The sequence below is a fragment of the Manduca sexta genome, chromosome 14, assembly GCF_014839805.1.
Source record: "Manduca sexta isolate Smith_Timp_Sample1 chromosome 14, JHU_Msex_v1.0, whole genome shotgun sequence".
NCBI lineage: Eukaryota > Metazoa > Arthropoda > Insecta > Lepidoptera > Sphingidae > Manduca > Manduca sexta.
The window spans coordinates 582,605-599,352 of record NC_051128.1 but is presented as its reverse complement, the minus strand read 5'-3'; the positions used below and the strand labels follow the sequence as shown (position 1 = coordinate 599,352).

Here is a 16,748-nt window from a genome sequence, read left to right as displayed (position 1 = left end):
GTACTTGTAATTGTATACAGTGCAAGTACAATTACCGCGCTGAGGTCCTAGGTTCGAATCCCGGGTCGGGCCAAAATATTTGTGACTGGATTTATCCATCTTAAAAAAGTTACTCAGTCGCAGCTCGGAGTCAGGAAGTTGGCGGTGTGATAAATGCCTCGGAAAGCACGTCAAGCCGTTGGTCCTGCGCCTGATCTCTCCAGTCATGTCGGATTGCTGTCTCACTGGATTATGAGAGTGAAGGAACAGAGAGTGTACTTGTATATTGCGCACATATTTGTGCACTATAATATCTCTTGCGTACTTGGCTGATCTTTGACGAGATTGGTGGCCGTGGCCGAAATTCGGTTAGGAAGGAATCAATATTGTAGGTATTTCTAATGAGTGTTACTTTTGTATTTAGTCGGCTAATACATTTACTGAGATATTGAAGAACAGACCCTTACTATATTATTTGACAATCTATAATACTGTGTTTTTAAAAAAAAAAGCGGCGATAGCCTAGTTGGGTGTGGAACGGTCTGCCAAGACGAATGTCCGCAGGTTCAAATCCCAAGGGCACACACCTCTGACTTTTCTAAAAAAATCACGTGTGTATTCTTTGTGAATTTATCGTTCGCTTTAACGGTGAAGGAAAACATCGTGAGGAAACCTGCACATCCGAGAAGTTCTCTATAGGAATTTCGAAGGTGTGTGAAGTCTACCAATCCGCACTAGGCCAGCGTGGTGGACTAAGGCCTAATCCCTCTCAGTAGTAGAGGAGGCCCGTGCTCAGCAGTGGGCAAGTATATAATACAGGGCTGATATTATTATTATTATTTTGTACCATTACTGAATCTCGGCTCTTAGGCCGGGTTGCAGGATGCGGACGGGCCAAAGCCAAGTCTGCAGCAACATAAAATAAAATATTGTTTGTAACGTGAGAGATAAAAGGAACTTAATCGTGGTCTAGCTGCAGAAATTTTCTCACAATGCGACAAGTGTTGAGGATGACTGCTTTTTGAAGATTGATGTATAGGAATTTTGGTAGATGAAGTGTCTGGAGGGAGTTGTGGAGCTGTGTAGGAATCACGCCCGTGGTTGACAAAACTATTGGGACTATTACTGCCTTTTGAAGACGCCACATTCGAGTAACTTCGTCTTTAAGTTCAATGTATTTAGAAAGTTTTTCAGCTATTGTAGATTGAATGTTGTGAGTGTTCGGTATTGCTATATCTATGATGTAAGCAGACTTCTGAATTTTATCAATTAATATAATATCTGGTCTATTGTAGTGTATCGTTCTGTCTGTAAGTATGGCGCGGTCGAAGTAAAGTTTATGTGTCGAATTTTCTGATATTATTGCCGGCGAATACTTGTAATAAGGTGTTGATGAATCTATAAGTTTGTACTTAAGGGCTAGAGTCTGGTGGATTATGTGTGCAACCTGATCATGTCTGTATTTGTAGTCTGTTTGGACTATGGATTTGCAAGCGCCTGTAATGTGCTGAATTGTTTCCGACGAACTATTGCATCTTCTACACATATCGGTCGGAAGGTTTGTAGCTTTTATAATATACTTTTGGTAGTTGCGCGTCTCTATTACCTGGTCCTGTATAGCGATCATGAACCCTTCAGTTTCAGGAAAGAGCTCGCCTCGAACGAGCCACTCGTTCGACGCATCTTTGTCGACGTTAGGCTGGTTCAGATCGAGACGATGTCTACCATGAAGAGCTTTCCGGGTCCACTCCCTGATTTTGGTTGGATTATCTACTTGCGTTTCATTGGGCTGGGTACATTTACTACGCAAATTAAGGGGTGTAAACTTGGTATCATTAAACACTATTGCTGAATGTAGTTGGGAGTCGGTTTGTTTGTTATGGAAGTAATACCTGAGGGTTGTTATTTGCTTACTATGAAGATTATTGATGTCTATGAGGCCTCTGCCACCTTCCTGCGTGGCACAGTTTGCCTTTGAACACAGGCTCGTGGATGGTGTTTCCTATGCTTAGTAAGAGCTACATTAATGACACGTTGGAGATTTTTAAGATCGGATTTTGACCATCTAATAATACCGAATGAGTACGTTAAAACAGGGATAGCGTAAGTATTTATTGCTTTAAAGATATGTTTAGAGTTTAAGTGGGTTTTAAAACTGAGTTAAGTCTGTATCTGAATGCCTCTAAGAGTTTTGTTTTGTTTCCTTTTGGAGTATTTGACGAGCCTGATGAAACCCTAAGTATTTATATGCTTCATACTCAGTGAGTGATAGGATGGTCTGGCCTGTCTGCATTTGGTAAGAGTAATCATAAAAGTGTCCTGCTTTGATTGAGTTATTTCTGCATTTATCAATGCCGAATTCCATATGAATATCTGATGAGAATTTTTGGGTTTGCTCTATTAGTTCGTCTATATCAGCAGAGGATTGTGCGTACAATTTAATGTCATCCATGTATAAAAGATGATTTAATTTAAATGTTAGGTTAGCCTGTCCGTCGGTTTCTTTATAATCTAGTGTATATCCGGTTTCTATGGAGTTTAACATATTGGAAAGGGGTTCAAAGCAAGACAAAACCACAACGGACTGAGTGCATCGCCCTGGAATATTCCTCTTTTAATTTTGATGGGGTCGGTCACTAGAAAACCATCAGGAATTTTTAACTGGAGGCGAGTTGACCAATGTGCAGCAGTGGTTCGCAAGAAAGTAATAAGTTGGGGATGAATTTTATAGATGCGCAGTACTGAGAATAACCATGAATGTGGAACGGAATCAAAAGCTTTCTTGTAGTCAATATAAGTGGTGTATAGATCTTCTTTATATTTATGTGCGCGATTTACAATAACCGAGTCAATTGTGACCTGTTCCTTACACCCCTGACTGAAATTTCCTGCAGCCTTTTTGTTGTTCAGTTAGTATGTTATGATTAGCGAGGTGAGTGTAAATTAAATCTGAGAGGCACGCTGTAATTATTTTATATATTGTCTGTAGGCAAGTAATAGGTCTATATTTTGCTGGATTGGCTGTATCATTTTGGTCTTTTGGTAGCATATAAGTATTTCCTGCTGTTATGTAAGAAGGCATTTCTTCAGGGCTTTCAATAAATCTATTGATATAGTTATAGATGTAGGGTTGTATGTGTGTAAATTTTTTATACCAAAAATTATGGATGTGATCTGAACCAGTAGTTTTCCAATTATGAAGTCTGTTAATGACGTTTTGGTATGTTCGTAGGGGTATTCTTTCATATAGCATAGGTGGGGTGCAATTGTGTTTATCTTGTTCTATCTTGATCCAGTCAGCCTCAGCATTATGTTCGACAGGATTTGACCATATGTTAGCCCAGTATTGTTGTAATTGTATTGGGTCAGGTGTTAATAAATTACGAGCAGCAGCTGTGGTTTGTGTAGTTTGAGTATTTGTTACTGGACCTAGTGTACGATAAAACTTTCTTTCATTATTGTTGAAGTCATTGTTTTGAGTTTTGCGGAGGGTACATTGTTTGTATCTATTTAGTCGGTTACAGGCTATCGTTAGTTTCTGTTTCAAGGTGTCAAGGAAATGAGATAATTGTGAATTAGGTTCTTCGTGGATTGTGTGAATTCTGTACTGTGTTAAGATGTTTTGTACTTGTTGATTTAAATAGTCGCTTCTAATCCCATTCATGTAATGTGTCAATCTGCTTATTTTAGCTCGTAGATCTGCAATTTTTCTTTCCAGGCGTTTTTGCCAATGTGGTTTAGGTCGACTTACCATCAGGATTCGGTTACCATCAGGGTTATTGCAATTCACGGGGCTTAGTTTGCTACCGTTGACTTTAGCTGCAGTCCATGCCGAACAGTATAAGACAGTCTGTAAATATTTGTAGTCAGTATCATTATTTACCTTTTGTGGTATTATTTTATTGTTAATATAATTCACAATTTTCAGAAATTTTTTAGATGATTTTTGTTTGGGAATAAATGGTCTATTAGTTGGATCAGTATCTATAAAGCATTCGAAAGCTTGGCAAAAGGTATCGTCTATTTCTTGATTCCGTTCATCTTGTTCTTGTGTTGTTACTTCCAGTGATTCAGTTTGTGTAAGGCAATTTGGTTGTATGTTACTAAGGAAGTCACTTTCAGGAAGTGTCAAATCATCTATAGTTGAATGTGGGGTCTGGTGTGCCGTATTTTGTTCCGGAGTGTTTGTTTGTAGTCCAAAATCGTTAATTTGCAGTATTATTATTATAATACTGTGCAGTAAAATTAATGACGTCACTTGGGGCATATCGGGCAGAAATTAAGTACAAAATATTTTAGTTATCAACAATATTCCAACTGAAATGTCCAATATGTGGCTATTACAAAGCGAATATACAGCCAATTAATTCTTATAATATAAAACGTCAAGTTTTTCATTTATGTTGGTTTATGTCTTTCACTTGACTTGGATAGGAAAGGGAAGTCAATTTTTTGTCAATTTTTAACTTTGGTCTTTATTAAACCACATGCTTTTAACGTAAATAAGGCAGAATTTTCTAGCACTACTAATTCATATTGAAAACATCTGATGATAAATTGAAGGTACCTTTGGAGTACGTAATACGACTTATAATTAATGGCGTCTTTTATGTCTTCAGTATAGATGATATAATTAATTAAGTAACCTCAACTACAGCCTAAATTATTAGATGTACTAAATCAAAGACTGTGATGTTATTATTTTAACACGCAAAGTTACGGTTATATTTATAAACTTTAGATATAAACAGTTCATGATATTTTAAATCAGATGGATTCATTAATAAAAAAATTAAAAAGCGGCGATAGCCTAGTCGGTAAGAAGCGGCGATAGCCTAGTTGGTAAAAAGCGGCGATAGTCTAGTTGGTTGTGGAATGGACTGCCAAGACGAATGTCCGCAGGTTCAAATCCCAAGGGCACACACCTTAGAACTTTTCTAAAAAAATATGTGTGTTTTCTTTGTGAATTATCGCTTGCTTTAACGGTGAAGGAAAACATCGTGAAGAAATCTGCATACCTGAGAAATTCTCTATTAGGAATTTTCAAGGGTGTGTGAAGTCTACCAATCCGCACTAAGCCAGCGTGGTAGACTAAGGCCTATTCCCTCTCAGTAGCAGAGGAGGCCCGTGCCCAACAGTGGGACAGTATACATATAATAGGGGCTGATATTATTATTCATTAATTAGCGGAATGGAAGTAATTTATATTTATTATATTGTAATACAAACATTATTATTTGTAGTCAGTGTACCTAACTACTGGACATAATAAGACTTAACATCCATGTCAGGATGGCGAGCGTAGTGGAATACCAAACAATACTTTGTAATTCAAGGTGTTGGATCATGGATGGTGTTGGCGATGCGGTCATATCGCTAACCATCTGACGAACGGCAAGCACGTCTCGTCATTCAAAGCAATAAACAAATATGATCAGAGTAAAATCAAAGATATAAATTTATGAGAATAACAAAGTTATGGATAAGCAAAATCCCAGATAAATAATATAGTAACATAGAAAATAATATAACAAAAATCGTAGATAGACAAATAACAATCTGTATAACCACTGAAGAACTTTCTTATGCGTTTGCTGACATCCAATAATTTTACATCGGTTCCTTGCCAAGAATTGGCGATAAGAGAGCTATTTACCCTATAACCTTACTATTTGCTACATAATTCATAGACAATAGTAACTGGACGTCGTCCAAGATGAACAAAATATAATAAATTTTAGTAAAAACTGTCCATGCCCCAGATAAAATTGCACAGACATTTTACATTTAGAAATATAATCGACCTAAAAGCTTTCAATGTCGCTAGAACGAAGAAGAAATCGTAAAAATATTCTATGCCGAGGTAAAACCATTTATCTTTGAAACAATGAAATTTTTGGGTCACGTCCTGATCTATCAAATGGAGGAAACACGGTTAGATGTAACTTGGTACTTTTGCTAGATCTGGCAATCGTTTACCAGCGATATATCTTTTTCAAACTCGGCTTTGACAGGTCGTAGTGTGGTTAGAAGTTATATTGTAGTGGTATTTGATGATTGTTAATGAAGTCATTCAAGTGCTTTGCTTGATAACTTGCTCCTAGGTAAGAATGTTGAATATAATACTAAAAGTCTACAATCACGCAAAAATAATGTGACAAATAATTGAATCCTCAATGATATCAGAATCCTTTGCCAGTATAAACAAAAGCACAGCAATTAAAATGGCTTAAACACTCAGTGACGCTCAAAATTTCACACATGACTTAATTCGGCTATTAAGTCGCTTGTGTCAACTCTGGCAACCCTAGGCTGATAAATAACGCAGTTTCCTCGGAGCACGAGCATGCGTGCACAATGGGGCGTCAACAAGCGTCTGATTGCATTGTCACGTCACAATGGATGCTAAACAATGGATGTCTTATTCGCTTTAATAAACTCCACTTCCGATTTACGCTTGGGTTGTAATGATCGCCGTTGTCGGTCATGTATGTATATCAATTTTTGTTTTCGGTATTATCACAGAAAAATTTATCATTGGTTTTATACAGAACTTAAAATCAAATTAAAATAGTTATATTATACGTCATGTTTTGATCTTGAGGGTTTTTTTGGGGTACCGGACCCCGCAGTCAACTCCGGGGGAAGCCTGCGAATGGGATACTGGAGTCCTCCGGCCTAACGCCCTGGTTTTTGCCCTGGAGGAAAGTTGGGGGGGGGGGGGGGGGGGTTGGATGGGTGGCAAGGAAGAGTAGGGGAAGGATAAGGAACTATTTTAGGAATTAGGATGGTAGGAGGGGAGAGCGTCAGGAAATGTTCACGAGCCCTTATTTTTTTTTAAAGTACAGACTCTGTAATCAACACCGAGGGAAACCTGCCAACAGTATACTGGTTCCCTCCGACTTAGCGGCTGCAGGCCCTGGAGGAAGAGAGGAAGAGGAGGGATAGGGGGGAAGTGAAGGGGAAGGAAGAGGAAAATATTAGGATGGGCGGTGTGAAGTGGGAGAGGAAATGTTCGCGAGTCCCTCATAGGCCTCAATGTGTTATCCAACCAAGATTGTGAATACGGGATAGTGACAGCCTTTTTGATTTTGCATATGATTTATCATTAAGTTGACCACTTTACTCAAGTCTCTGAAGCTTAAAGTGGCTTTAATAAATCTTTTATAATCAAGCTTTTGTAATTTGCCGGCTTGGCTACAAATTGGGTATAATTAAATTTCATTGAATTAGTAAATGTAAATTAATAACAACTAAAGAATTGTTTCAAGTTCCGTCTTACGAGACGTATAATAAGTTTGCTATTAATATTCATAATTAGAAACATGGAGAGCAAAGGAAGTTGTTTTATACAGCCGTCGTTTGTTTAACTCGTTGCGCATTTCCCTGCCAACATGTTGTTTCAGTAAACTTCTATTAAAAGTTAAATAAATTGTACTACGTAGCTACTCAGGACATGTTATATTTTTCTGAGGGATAAATGCAATATTTTTAATTTCAATTTAAATAAGATAAAGTAAAGTTGTAGCTACTGGACATAATAAGACTTAACATTTCGTGTCTCAGGATGGCGAGCTCAGTCGAATACCAAACAATACTCTGTAATTCAAGGTGTTGTGCTGTGTTGCTACTGTTTATGGGCGGTCGTATCGCTTACCATCAGACAAACCACAAGCTCGTTTCGTTATTCAAAGTAATAAAAAAAAGTCTAATATAATATATAGTATTTTGTAAGATCTAGAGCCGTAGTTAACACGTCTTTCTACAATCGTTAACGCTAACGTTATGTATGAGAATAACTTATCCTAGCGCTAGACATATCGATGGGATCATTCCCATACATTTTATGCGGTTTCATATTATTTTATATACTTTTTTTTTTCATACTGGTATGGCATAGTGAACCAACTGCACCTGATGTTAAATGAAGTGGGATCCAATAAAATGTTGATTGACGAGAGATGATTACTTCTCGGCATTCAACACAATTATGCCGATCGGCTGGAACCGGATATAATCAGGCTGATCCCGGAACGCGACACACCTCTGGGCCATTATTGTGGGTTTTAACACCCTGTGTACAGTGGTCGCTGTCGGGGCGGATATAAAATATATCCTACCACCAGCATAAAGAAGCAAAATGCCAAATAACTGGCGACATAAAATAGATCTCTGCCATCAACATCTGTATCTACTTACCAATATGTTTGCTCTCGTTAAAAGCCTCCGGAATCTTCCTGGTCAGCACAGCATACACGGTGCACACTAGGATCAGCACGATTGGATAGAAAAATGCGATCATATAGGACGCGTCCACGTAAGAGTCGCACACCAGCATGTTGTCCTCCCTGGTGGGGTAGTGGAACATGGCGCGAGCTGGTGCTACTATCATCCATACTACCACGATCAGGACCTGCAGATGGTGGGTCATTGTTAGAATAAAGTACGTAAATGCAGATGATTCTTTTATATGAATGAATGCCAGACGAGCAAGCTTGATGAAATACGACTGCTCATAGACAGTAATACTATTCGAAGGGGAAAAAGAAGGCGAGGAAAGGAATATAATAGCAAGATGCACCAAGTGTAGTGCTAGAATAATACACACACATCACGCATTTATCTCTGGAGGGGTATGCAGAAGCGCAACCAGGGCATCGATATTTCGCCAAATGTGTTCAGTTACATGATGTGATAGGGGGTGAGCCTAACGCAATATTGTACACTTATTCCACACTTCGGGCTAAAACTGAGCAGAAAAAACTAAATATCGCTTCGCTTGACCCGGGATTCGAACCCAGGACCTCAGCACTGCCGTACTGCGCATGCAGTACAACTACGCCACCGAGGCAGTGCTAGTATAATGTATATTCCTCACCTGTATGGAAACCAGCGCAGCGCAGATAGCGAGCTGCGAGCTCGGTGATATGAGTATTGGGCGCTTAGCCGAGTGCTTGCTGGCGTTGAAGATCCGGGAGATTCTGTTGGTCTTCGTGAGGAGAGCAGCGTATACCACAGTGAAGCAGAAACCGGTGCCGAATCTACGAGAAAATTAATTGGAACAGAAGTCAATATATCTTTATTTGTATAGAGGTAAATAGCCAACGCTAAGGGTAGAATTAGTGCAACTGGTTCGTTATGCGTTCTATGTGTATTTTTGACCAGTGATGTGATGGAAGGAGGCATTTCTTAATTTATAAATGAGATAAAATAGCTCACAAATTGAAAAAGACCAAACATTTTTATTAAGTTTGAGACCAAACATTATCAATTTTATAATATAAAGGCGTTATACTTAGACCTACAAACGAAAAAAAGAACAATAAATTGAGTTTATTTAACAGCGAATAAATTCCGGACATCCTCCCAAGATCTTTAGAAAACTACTATAGTTTGTGAGCCTTTAATCGATTTCCCTCTATTTGGTAATGTAAATGGTATGTGTTTTTATAATCAGATATTTCTGCTACATGATTTTCGTTTAAAAGTCTTTGCATTGAAGTTTGAGACTTCCAAACGATCATACACGTTTACACGTTTCCAATATTATTTTATACATATTCAAATTTCTATATCCAAATTTTCGATACCAATATCCAGCCGAGTTTTGCGACGCTCGTACTTGCGGGAGGTAAATTTGGTTTGATAAATCAGTCCACCTCAGTCCACAGCAGTTTATTGGATCCGTGTGTCAAACCAACCTTTACCGAGGCATAATTTGTTAGGTTACGAACGTCGAGTCTTTGATGCAGTTTGATTAAATATTACTGGAGGTTTGTCAGTTCTGCGTGTTTCTTTGATGCATCTTGAAGTTCGAGGAGTTGAGTAAATAAATACGGTAGTCAAAGAGGTTTTGTTAGTTTTATATATTTATTAGAACGTTGCGTTAGTAATAAGCCAGTTAAAGACTACATTTTCTAATATCATACACAACCCACGCTAGTTCGGTGTTAACCTAATCCAAAGCACTTATATATTACGGACATTGTAAATTAAGCAAAATATTCTTAAGGAATATAAGATAAAACAAAGTAGCCAGTACTGTCGCGATCCTCACCGGTGAGGACATGAGCTCTTCTAGTCTAGCTAACCTACCAGCCTTTCACTAGCTACCTAAAAAGGCAGAAAGAAACTCCTAACAAAGTATCAAGAGCTCGCAATTATATCAGGTTTACAGATTGAGTACTGCATTTCACATTCCGAGAGGACAGGATGTGTAAATAGCAAATAATGATCCACAGAAGAGCACGTTTGCAATCGGAAACATTCGGTTTTGTCGCCATCAGGCCGCCGCGCGCTCTCTGCGCCCCTACATCGGCTAGCGATTTTATTTTAACTCCAACTTTCTGTTTCTGAATTCACCATTTCATCGAGTTTGTATTTTTGTTGACATTCGATATTTCTCTTTTGAAACGCAGTGCATGGCGTATTCAAATCCGTTTTTACTGGGACGTTCATATTGTCAAAGTTTTAGAACAAATAACAATAAAATTCTATTAGTATACAAAAACGGGTATAAATACTTTAAAATTTGCGAGAATTTGGAAAACAAACTTGAAATTAAATACATAGACTGAAATAAAAAGATTATAAAAGTTTAGATGTAAAAACATAATACATAACAACATAATCATTGTATTATTTAAGGTGATATAAAAGATTTCTTGTAGTAGCTAAGATAAAATAGGAAGGCGGAACAGGACTCACAGGCCGTGATATAAAAAAAATTGGTTACGTAAAACTGTGTTCATTTTCACATGTATGTGTTGTCTTTTAAATATTTTTTTTGACATATAATAATATCAGCCCTGTATTATATACTTGCCCACTGCTGAGCACGGGCCTCCTCTACTACTGAGAGGGATTAGGCCTTAGTCCACCACGCTGGCCTAGTGCGGATTGGTAGACTTCACACACCTTCGAAATTCCTATAAAGAACTTCTCAGATGTGCAGGTTTCCTCACGATGTTTTCCTTCACCGTTAAAGCGAACGATAAATTCACAAAGAATACACACATGATTTTTTAGAAAAGTCAGAGGTGTGTGCCCTTGGGATTTGAACCTGCGGACATTCGTCTCAGCAGTCCGTTCCACACCCAACTAGGCTATCGATTCTATCAATTATGTTTTTTTGACATAATTGATAGAATTTATTAGAAAATTGATTCAAGTTAAATATTTAGGTTCAATGTTAAGACTAACTACTAGAAGGGATATCTTCTTTCAGTCTCACCTCTGTATGGAGCACAGGATATCAGTAGGCCTGAAGACCAACGCAAAGGTTACCAAGTAGCACATGAGTATGCCGGCGAGTAGGACGTAAGATAGCTCTCTTCCACTCGCACGCACAACAGGAGTGGAACTATGACGCACCCAGACTCCGCAGACGAACCTGGTAAACAGATTTATTTTCTGGTATAGGTTAAGACGTTGGTGAGCAGTAGAATGTTGGATATTGTTATTGGCTTGAGTGCAAGCATCAAACATGGCTGTAGTACGTCAGGCTGCCCAGTATTTTAATGACTCCCAAAAGATACGTATGTTTTGAGGCTACTCTATACTTTCTATAGGTGCTATATAGGAGTTTTGTATTATAATAAATGGGTCTACAAACATTGACACGATCTCAAAATGTTTGATTTTAATAAATATTTATTAAATCAAAAGGATATTACAAAAGGCATTTACATTTTTATTACTACAGTATACACATAATGATATTGTGTTCCCTGAATTATGAATCAATATTGGCGGCCAGAATTTAGAATTCAGAGTTTATAAATATACATACTGTAAAGCAGACGTCCAAGGTACTAAAACCTATATATTCGAGGAAATGTTATTGTGGACTTTAAATGCATATTCCATTTACGATTCCGTTTCCATTTCAAAATGCACATAACATTTATCAAACGTCTCGAAGTCGATTTAACAATTGATGTAGTTAGAATATGTTTATGATATTAACAATATATACTGTGCTTATTGTAAATAACTTACGCGGTTAGTAAAATGCCAACAGAAGAGAACGACATAGCTCCAATAGCCCAGGCAGAATCTGGTCTCAAATAGGCTTCAGGGATTTGGCGGCACTGAGTCCTAGTTGGGTCAGGAAGTGTTCCCCGTGGACACACCATACACGCGGTCTCTACGTACGGAGATCTTATCTGTGGTAAGAAATGTCAGTAAGAATGTAGTATGCAGTCATAATATGACGTTAACTGGAAGAAATTAATAAAATATCAAAACAGGTGTTGAAATGATGTAAAAATATTTCAACGCACAAATCTATTAGAAAATTTTATCGATTCTCTAGATGTTGGGTACTATTTATTAACACGAGTTGTAAACTGAAATACAATTAGTGATTTGTGGAATGCAGTGTTTGAATCAATGAACTTTGAATATATTGTCTTCTAAATACTGCCAAAATACGAATCCTGATAAATTAATTACATTTTATTAGAGACTCAATTCAAAAACAAACCTCGTATTGCGTGCAGTTAAAGCAGTGCCAACAGCAGCTTTCTCCTTCTACGTACTGCTTGGCCTGTCCCAGCTCGCACTCCGCACTACAGACCGATTCGGGAGGACGCCGCTCCCCCCATTTAAACTGTATTTCTGTACAACAAAACGTTTGCAATTAAAATTAAAACAAACAGACATCGCGCCGTTATTCCCGAAGTAGCTGAAGGTGCACCCAGGGTACCGACTTTCCACCATATTGTGTATTCCGTCCGATTATTTGATGGGAGCGAGTCTGTCGCCATTTCGGACACAAATTCAATACTCGGGGCTGAGACTGAGCAAAAAACCCGTATCACTTTATTCGACCCAGCATTCGAATTCGGGATCTCAGAGCCACATTGTACCGCGTACGAAATACAATTACGCCATTGAGGTATTTACGAATTCAATTTATGTAATTACCAAACCAATTTGAAGGAAAATGAAAATTTAATTATGATGGGTAATGGAATGTTGTCTTTGGATACTGATTTAGGGTGAAAAGGTTGAAAAGAAGAAAATATAACTCCAAATTCTTCTGTATATTACCATGTCTTTATAAATTAAGTTATAGCAATGCCTTTACTCATGAATGTTATTAATTCAGTATAAATAAAGAGTACTGCGCTACAGAACTAATTATTTTAGACGATAATGTTAATTGTAACTTTATGGAATTATTTTGTTAATTAAATATAACAAGTTTTAATCCTCTTCATTAGTAATATAATCAAGAACGGAATTTAGACTGTTAGATTTATATTTAAGTAATCAGTACTTCTCTTTAAATTGCTACACGCTTCAAGTTAACTAGCAAGTGTTACATTTGCTTGTTAGCGTTCTTTTAAAAAAGGTTTTTTACATACTTACATATTTCTTTATAGAGCATTGAAACATTAATTAGACAATAAGATCAACTGAATGAATGATTAAATTAATCCCCCCTAGCCGAATGTTGGCCACGGCGGCCAATCTCAATGGAGACCTGCCAGGTACGCAGGAGATATTATAGTGCACAGATGTGTGCGCAATCAGATGTGCACTATTTTACTTTTTACTTACTCTCATAGTCCGGTGAGACGGCAATCCGACATGCCCGGATAGAGATCAGCTGTAGGACTAACGGTTTTACGTGTTTTCTGAGGCACAGGTGTATCACACCGCTATCTTCCTGACTCCGAGCTGCGACTGAGTTATTTTTAAGATGGAAAAACTCAGTCACAATTATTTTTGGCTCGACCCGTGATTCGAGCCAAGGACCCCAGCTTCATAGTCACCGAGGCAGTCAAAGATCAGCTATCAACATTGAGGTGAATTAGGAACATTAGTCACCGACATAGTCCATCGGATTAGCATGCTTAAGTGGTAGTGGGCAGGGCACATAGGTCGCAGAACTAATGGCCAATGGGGCAAGAAGGTTCTGGAGTGGAGGCCACGAGCTGGACAGATGACTTCATAAAAGTCGCAAGAGGTCACGGATGCGGGCCGCTTCCAATAGGGTGATCTGGAAATCTTTGTTTGTTGTTCAGCAGTGGATATCCTGCGGCTGATGATGATGAGGAAAATTAGGAAATGTTTAGTTAAAAATAGAAGTCCTTACTATCAAGGTTAAGCTGTAGCTCCCCATCCAGATACTGTCCCACATTCTCCCAACGGTACACGCCGCGGGTCACCTGCTTGAAGTGCAGGATGTTGTATCGAGCTGGTCCGTCGCCGTTGCTGTCGAAGTGGAACTCGTCCTCGCTGAGTCCTAGAACAATAATAGTTTAATGTCTTCAAAGCAGCGCAATGTGGCCAGGTGAATTTAAGATGTGCTTTGTGGATATAGGGAATTGTAATCTTCTCATAAAAAGCTGAAGAATGGACTTAGCTGTTGAGCCTTTGGTCTGTTTTCGGTGAGTTAGAATTGCGTTTATGGTCTCAACTTTATTAGCATTTTGGTAGGCAAGTCGATTTAGTGACATAAAGAATTTTTTAAAAAAGGGCTATAACTTTTGTATTTATAGTAATCACAGATTAGCAGTTTTCTCGTAAAATATTTTCATAAAATTTCACTATTATTTTCTAATTGTTCTTCTTTAATTGTTTGAAAAGAAGGCTTGCTCCGTTGGCGATTACAAAGACCCAATTGGAAATCAAGACCAAGCTTCCATTAACAAAACGTAAAATTGCAACAAGGATAATGCTGATACCAAATCTTATATACCTACAAAGGATGATAAACCAACAGATCTTACCAATAAAGTTGACTTTCCTAAGGTATCTGAGGAGGTCGGCGCCACTGGCGGGTCGCATCGCATCGCACAGGCCGGGCCGGCCCGCACACACAGCGCCATGCATGTCCCTTGAACAATAGATTCCATTAAAGCTCAAGATAGTGTAAGGTTCATTTGGTGTTATTCAGGTCGCTCTAAGACAGAACCACAAGATTCCTTCAATGTGGGTTTAATGCTGCTAATTTTAACTATCTTTTATATTGTCTAGCATGAATCGTCACATTTGCTAGCAGAATATTATCAGCATGTTGCAGCTGGTAAGAACCAGTGCTAAATAATTCTGCCGCGTGGAGCAACATTGCATTTATTGTTACTCGTATAACAAGCATATAGAAGTCTAACATTTTATGCCTCATGGTGACAAGCGAGATGTAAATACCCTGCATATTTTATAATTTAAAGATCTGGACATGCCACGTTAGTTAATTAATTCAGTTGATTATATTATTATGATAAGATACATGACATTATCAAATAAAATAACTAAATTTCAGTATTAAAAAACTGTCGTAATCCATTGGGTGACGTATTTTATATTTTAATTCAATCTAACGTCTGGTATTTTGAAAGGGTTGGTAAAATATCCACCACACTCTAAGACGATATCTTTAAATATATTTCGAAAGTGTTGTACATTACTTTTCTTTTAACACTGTAACTAACCTCAAACACTTTAAAACTTCGGCAGTGAACGCGGTGAAAGATTTCAGTGTTTCTGAAACATTGAAGTTCGAATGCAGCTTGTTTAGAAAAGTTTCTAAGTTTAGCACCTGGTATTAAATTGGCGAAGTAAATAATGTGATTTATATATATTTTTTGCAGAATTCGGTTTCAAAGTTTTATATAATATTTCATTATGATTTCTTATATTTAGGGATATGTTCGACATTGAAATAAAATATTTTGTTGTGTTTTTTTTCTTCTGACGTTGCGAAAACTGCCTTCATCGTCACAGAGAGAACTAAGGTGTTTGTAGTCCAAAAGTCAAAGTTACAATATCAGCATACAATTTACAATTAAGTATAATATATATTTTTTGTATACGTTATATGTTATATTTATCGATACAGGTTCACGCATTACCAATAAAAGCAATGTAGATAGGAGGTAATTTAACTTATGTTGGAGTAACAACTACTGTTGCAGCTTAGTTTTGATTAATCGCTTATTACAATAGTTAGAAGTCCTTGCTTGTTTGCAATGTATCTTATACGCTCGTAAAATATAATCGCTCTAGTCACTGGCGGTTAGAGTTGTAAATCTGGCAAGAACTTTAACTACATTAGGGAAATTTCTTTTGCGAATTTCATAAATGTAGTTGTAAGGCGTCGTTAAGAGGATAGAAAATTTCATGTCCTGTATGTGAAATGACATAATATTAGTTATATATGATTCTAGGAGTTACCATACGACGTAACAGCGATATAAAGATTAATCAGCCATTTTTGCTGATATCAGCTAATACTCATATTCAACAATATTTTAATTATATGTATTTTTTTATGTTTTTATTATATATGAACGATTCCCCAATGCTGGGGGTCATGAGTCATTAGGGATTTTCTGCCACCTGGTTCGATTTTTGGCGACATGAACTATTAACGGAATATTCAAAAAGATACATACAACATACTCTCGAACGGTATTAAACTATTGCTCAGTGGCTACCATATACTTAACGATACAATTGTCATAAAACATACCCTAGATATACATTGAACTCGTACTACCCCATTCGGGGATACGAAGGAATAAAAATTAAAAATTCAGTGCCCGCGAGATGGAGCCATGCATTCCACGTTAACGTACACACAGCGCTATGCTTCTGAATGCAGCCAATTTCGGCAGCACATAATACCGCCTTTTAATTTGACAGCACACTTAAAACTCTTTCAATTTAAAGACGCTGCGGGAAAGAGGTTTAAAAAGTAAAGGCTATATCTTAACTAGTTTTATGTAGTTTCGTCCACGTAAAAGTTTAGCGAG

The 16,748-nt window shown here is 37.7% G+C and overlaps 1 protein-coding gene across 1 annotated transcript in view; it reads right to left on the bottom strand.

Moving 5' to 3' along the window:
* LOC115442934 (metabotropic glutamate receptor 2) overlaps window positions 1-16,748 on the bottom strand; it is a 44,678-nt gene that overhangs the window by 3,586 nt on the left and 24,344 nt on the right. Inside the window, exons 7-13 of the mRNA XM_030168143.2 lie at window positions 14,724-14,830; window positions 14,087-14,236; window positions 12,467-12,600; window positions 11,980-12,146; window positions 11,213-11,371; window positions 8,858-9,020; window positions 8,179-8,392 (exon numbers count right to left, since the gene is read on the bottom strand). Of these exons, the coding sequence (XP_030024003.2) occupies window positions 8,179-8,392; window positions 8,858-9,020; window positions 11,213-11,371; window positions 11,980-12,146; window positions 12,467-12,600; window positions 14,087-14,236; window positions 14,724-14,830 (1,094 nt within the window). The remainder of the gene's footprint in view (window positions 1-8,178; window positions 8,393-8,857; window positions 9,021-11,212; window positions 11,372-11,979; window positions 12,147-12,466; window positions 12,601-14,086; window positions 14,237-14,723; window positions 14,831-16,748) is intronic.